Consider the following 5,480-nt stretch of genomic DNA (forward strand, 5'->3'; position numbering starts at 1 on the left):
GTCTCAGTGACCTTAGTCAAATTGGGCTGCTCAGTGCACCAATAGGCAATAGCTGGTTCATGGTGCCTTGTCACTTCGCATCATCTCTAAGTTTATACACGGAAATATGCACAGCACAGTTGAGATATGATTCCTCCCACTAACACAATAGTGCCGTGCTTTAAGCTTCACCTGTAACACATATGACTAAGCTTGGAAATCAAAGTGACATAGGCTAAATGCAAGGCCATTCTGCCACTTACAATACCTCGTTACGTATCTAAGTATAGTTTCAATAGATGAGTGCTAATATAGTTTTTGCAGCAGAGAAGTGGGAGAAGTTAGAAGTTAGAACTATCACCCCTCCCCTAACCAGATCAACATTTTTACTTCTCTGCCTACACGTAGAAGTTTCATTTACCATGGAAGAAGGGGTGAAGCTTGTATGAGCTGTTCCAACCATATGGAAAAGGGGTGCTTACCTGTTATCCATTAAAACAAGAACCTTCCTACCAATTTCAAAGGGTATATATACTTTCCTGTGAGCTGCTATCTTTGGCAAAAACCTTCTCTTTCCAGCTAGCAATTCACTTCCTAGCAGTTTTGCATCAATGTCCAATCTACCATTTATCTTACGACACGTTCTCGAGATCTTAATTTCCTAGCTCAAAGAAAAGAACTGTGGTGGTGGGGGGAATGAAGAAAGAACCGTTCAATGTCACTTCTGATAATAACCAAACTTTATTAGGAAACTCATTCATAAGTTAATAAGTTATAACAGTGCTTTCAAATCCGTGCAGCGGGCGCACCTTCAGATCAGTTGAGGCACTGTATAGACCTACTGACCACATAAAAGATCACTAGCAGGAGCGGACGGAAGGATAGGAGGGAAGCCGTTCATCTGACCTTGAGATGAACTTTCATATTATAGCCCCCTATGCCTCCTATTTGATTCTCTGGCTCCGCCATTAAACAGGCAGCATAAAGGCATCAACCAAATTCAAGCACAAAACATTATATCAGGTTTATCAAAGATGAATATTCCACGAAAAGGGAGAAGATTAACATAGGACCGTAAGAACATAAAACGAATTCAAGCATAAATATCACTGTCAAGGATGAATATTCCAATAAAAGGGAGAAGAATGTAGGAGTTAATACCACCGCCACTAGGAAATTCATCTAACTAGGGAAGCTAGAGTTGCAGAAGTAGTACATATGCAGCCTCTAGCACTGACATGTATGGAAAACTATGAATGTACACATATCATATGAACCGCTCTTGGGAAATTATTTATTCCAAAGTATAACAAGATTCACAATGTATATATGGATTATGAACCGTTATATCCCTACTGTTTAATTTGGGTACGTAAATTTCACTGCCCTATATCACCCGTACCAAACAAGTATGGTGACGGAGGACGAAGAAAGCTTTGACATTGATTAATCTTTCTAAGATAACACAAATAGCCTGATCAAGTTTTAGTTTACTCAAACAAACGTTGGCTTAGAGCAATCGGGGCACGAAAAATGACCTCTAGCTTGACAATAGGTGCAAGAGATGGATCTTACTTTCCATCCTTCACCCCCAAGCGATTCATACATGTCGTCGATGAGATTTGATCCAAGCATTTCATCTTCTTTGATCAATCCAACTCCTCTACATTTTGAGCATGCTATCATCCTCAAGTTGCCACATCTCTTGCACATTCCCAAGGAACTGAGCATCCAAAGGTTTCATACACACAACACATAAATCAGAACAATAATCCTCGAGACACCAAATGGTGTGTTGGTGCATGCATCGAACTCCTTACTTGTTCTTAATAAATAAGGTTTAAAGCAGACGCTAATATTAGTCAAACACTGTCGTGTTATTTGGTTAGCAAATTTGGTGCCTGTAGCAATAGCATTACTCAAATCATGAAAAACATCTAATCATACTGAGGAAGTTGGGAACTTTGCATTGCTAAGTGGGTTATTTGTGAAATTCTTGGAAACTAATCAGGAGTTGGTGAAGATTATAAGCTCAAAACATTAGAAAGAAAGAATGGCGTTTAATAAGAGTTAAGAGATGGGGTATTAGCAAGTGTTACCTGCGCTGAGAGGCGGAGATGAAAGCGTCGATCTTTGGGGCGGCAATGGTGGCGCAGATGAGCAGAGTTCCGACTCCGAATCCGGCCAGCTCGCTCGCCGTTATGTTATCCATTTGCTTTGGTCTCTGTCCCTACTTTCCTTTACGAAGGGCCAGAAATTGCTGATAAGTGAAAAAGCGCCTAATCTAAAACTAAACTCTGATATAAACCGTAGTCCGAAGTTATCAAACAACAGCGGCCTATTAGCTCAGCTGGTTAGAGCGTCGTGCTAATAACGCGAAGGTCGCAGGTTCGAGACCTGCATGGGCCATTTTTTTATTTTTCTTTTCTGGGCTAAATTTTAGCATTACGGGTAAATCTATCTAGCCCAAGTACATTTTGAGTCTTTGACAATTGTGTTTTGCAGCCCGCGTTCTTCTCTCGTTATAATTCTACGAGCCCATAACTAATTATATTGGTAGATTCAAACGATTAATAACATGAAAAAAAATTAAGGAAATCATCTTTTTAGATTATATATTGTAAACCACATGATATAGCGGTTGATAATTAAACTCTTTCTTTAAATCACCCTAACAACATTTTCCTTTACAACTAGTAGTCTTGCCGTCGATGTCCCTGAGTTTATTTTCTTTTCTTTTCCACATTTATCTTTTTACCAACTCTTGTAAGGTAAACTTAAGAAGCGGTAAAATTTGTATTGCGGTAAAAATTGGGGAACGACCTGCATCCATGTATCTTAATTAGCTCTTAATTTCCATTTAGTTGCAGGCTTAAATTGATTTATTACAGTATATATAATTACATATAGTAGTGGTATATGACCCAACTGATCTGAGTGACTACTGACTGGAAGCCTCTGATCTTTTGCCTTCACAATGAATCAGTTGTGGCTTCTACAGCCTGCCTACCTCTTGTCAATCAACTTTCAAATGATATATACTTATACGTGGTCAACTCTAGGTCATTGACTAATTGACTGGTCAAGACTTTGTCACTTTAGAAGTCAATACCGGCCAAAGGAAGAAGGCCAAGGAAGAACATGTATGATCCATGTTTGACCTATAATCTGTTCAATAATTCTATTCAGTGGGTTCACTATTTTCTTTTTACCAATAATATGTAGTTAAGGCGTCAAACAAGTCCATTAATTTTGATGAAATTATTAGTTTCTTCTTATAAAAGTAGATTTTATGGGATCTTAATATTGTGACGAGAAATGCTAAGGAGATTCTTTCAAAAATCGAGTTGTGTTTTGACACAATATTTTGTAATGTTGGCAGGAAAATTAATGTTAAACTGTGACATGTCAAAGAGTTCACAGAAAATTCCGCTTAGGAGAGTCTCCTTAGTATTTCTCTATTGTAATATAAAGCCTGATATTCTAACAAACTACAACAAAAAAGACCACTATTGATAATGATTAGTTTTTATTGTGTATAGAGACAAATGACTTAGTCCATGATGAGGTTTTGATTAGTGCAGCTCCTAATGCGTTTTCAGTCCTTTTGATTGGGGTTATAGTGATAAAATCAATACTTTTTCTCGACCAATTACCATTAATTTTCCATTTAAAACTAATTATTAATTTGTTGCAAAACAAAGTTTCCAATGTTTAGAGATCAGTGCCTTTTAAAACAAGTTTAATGCATGAAACTGTGTTTTCTTTCCGATCTTTCTAGTCTGTCTGCTGATTAGAAGTCCACATGTACTGTGTTTTCTTCCTCATTTCCCACTGATCACTCGTCTAAAAAAAAGTTAAATAGATACATACGCTAGGAATATATAAAAGACCACACTACCTTTATTTATCATACATATATATATGCAAATCAAAATTAACAATAGTACAATAACGCTTTCGAAACATAAACCAGCATATAGAATTTTATTGATACGCTTATAGCTAACTAGCTAGCTGGATCAGAAGTTCATCATCGATCGTGTCAGTCGGCGACATAAAAATAATTTTAGTACCAATCTAATGAATGATCAGCATTTCCAATTAGAAGATGTGGCCTCCTACATTGGAGAAAGTGTTGGAGTGTCCTCCTCAAAATAAAGCAGGTGGACTAGTTTCACTTCCATTCTGCAATGATATATTGCTCGATTCCCCTCCAGAAGATAAAGCCGCAGTAATTCCTTGATTATTGATCTGCATGGCTGCTTTGTTGCACTGGCTTAAGCTTGTGTGTTGCTGCAAATCCATTCGACCGCTTACGTCGTCTAAGTTCCAGAGCTTATAAAACCCTTCTTCACCTAATAAATCTGACCAAAATTCCACACTTGCTTGGTGCATCAATTTTGGCAAGCAATATTTGTCTTCCTCCATATTTTCTTGCCATGTTGCTTGTGTTTCGTGGATATCAATATTATTCATATTGCTTATTATTCCTTGGCTGCAGGCTTCCCAATGATGGTGTGGTGTAGTGGCTCTTGCTTTCATGTTTTGATCTTCCTCTAATTGTTGTTGTTTTGCTTTTAGAATCTCTGCTTTTCGTTTCTCTTGCTTCTGAGTGCATTTCTCTTTCTTTTTGAAATGGGTTCTCCAGAAGTTTTTTATCTCATTGTCGGTTCTGCCTGGCAAGTATCTTGCAATGGTGGACCATCTGTAAATTCATATAGCAATTCACATTAGAAATAAAAAATACTGTGTACTTTTGATAATTATTTAATCGAGAGAGAGAGAGAGAGAGAGAGAGAGCATTAGTTAGCTAGGGTATTATTACTTACTTGTTACCCCATAAAGCATGCAATTCAATGATGATGCCTTCCTCCTGAGGTGTTATATGCCCTTTCTTCAGTCCTGGCCTCAGATAATTCACCCATCTGAGTCTGCAACTTTTCCCATTCCTGTTCAGACCTGAAAATAGTATTTTTGTTAAAGAAGAAAAAACCCTAAGTGAGCATGCATGCATGTCTAAGATTATCAGTTAATCCGAAATTAAAGCTCTCATAAACAATGTATCACATTTAAATAATTAGAACTGGTGTAAAAAAAGTAGTTAAAAAGCAGTCAACAGACTAGTTAACTTGATTGATTACCCGTAGACCTAGGCACAGAACTCCATCTTCCATCTCCATGTAAGGTGACATATTCACTGAGCAGCTTATCCTCCTCAGGAGTCCAAGGACCTTTCCTCCATCCTTGTTCTCCAACACCACCCCAACCCATCATGGCTACCATCTTTAAGTTCGCACTTTGATCTCTTTCAACTCAACTCAATAAGTAGTACTTGTTTGTTTTCTTCGTATTCTATCGCACACCGGTTATATTGCACAATGCATGGCTAGGTTAACTTCCTCTTATATATACACATAATACATGGTATATATCCTCCCTCTGAATCAGTGACTTGAATATTTAATTTGTTTGGTTTAATGCATTTTGATGATCTCAGT

General features: G+C 37.6%; 1 protein-coding gene, 1 long non-coding RNA gene and 1 other non-coding gene across 3 annotated transcripts; 1 reads left to right on the forward strand and 2 right to left on the reverse strand.

Moving 5' to 3' along the window:
- Positions 1-1,562: 1,562 nt before the first annotated feature.
- On the reverse strand, positions 1,563-2,221 carry LOC137708719 (uncharacterized). Its single transcript, XR_011064822.1, has 2 exons — positions 2,079-2,221; positions 1,563-1,702 (listed from the first exon to the last, which is right to left on the reverse strand). It is a non-coding gene; the product is annotated as an uncharacterized lncRNA (long non-coding RNA).
- A 93-nt stretch (positions 2,222-2,314) lies between these two features.
- TRNAI-AAU (transfer RNA isoleucine (anticodon AAU)) lies at positions 2,315-2,388 on the forward strand. Its single transcript has one exon. It is a non-coding gene; the product is annotated as a tRNA-Ile (tRNA).
- Positions 2,389-4,131: 1,743 nt separating this feature from the next.
- LOC137709229 (MYB-like transcription factor EOBII) lies at positions 4,132-5,256 on the reverse strand. Its single transcript, XM_068448327.1, has 3 exons — positions 5,124-5,256; positions 4,812-4,941; positions 4,132-4,687 (listed from the first exon to the last, which is right to left on the reverse strand). The coding sequence occupies exons 1-3, from the start codon at positions 5,254-5,256 to the stop codon at positions 4,132-4,134; spliced, it is 819 nt and encodes a 272-aa protein (XP_068304428.1).
- Between the last annotated feature and the right edge of the window lie 224 nt (positions 5,257-5,480).

Source organism: Pyrus communis, chromosome 11, assembly GCF_963583255.1.
Source record: "Pyrus communis chromosome 11, drPyrComm1.1, whole genome shotgun sequence".
Taxonomy (NCBI): Eukaryota; Viridiplantae; Streptophyta; class Magnoliopsida; order Rosales; family Rosaceae; genus Pyrus; species Pyrus communis.

Bases quoted from the DNA above. Each gene is read 5' to 3' on its own strand.
- LOC137709229 (XM_068448327.1), bottom strand. From the start codon at position 5,256: ATGATGGGTTGGGGTGGTGTTGGAGAACAAGGATGGAGGAAAGGTCCT. The intron at 4,942-5,123 runs GTAATCAATCAA...TACTATTTTCAG, and splicing joins TTCTGTGCCTAGGTCTACGG to GTCTGAACAGGAATGGGAAA. The intron at 4,688-4,811 runs GTAAGTAATAAT...ATGAATTTACAG, and splicing joins CATGCTTTATGGGGTAACAA to ATGGTCCACCATTGCAAGAT.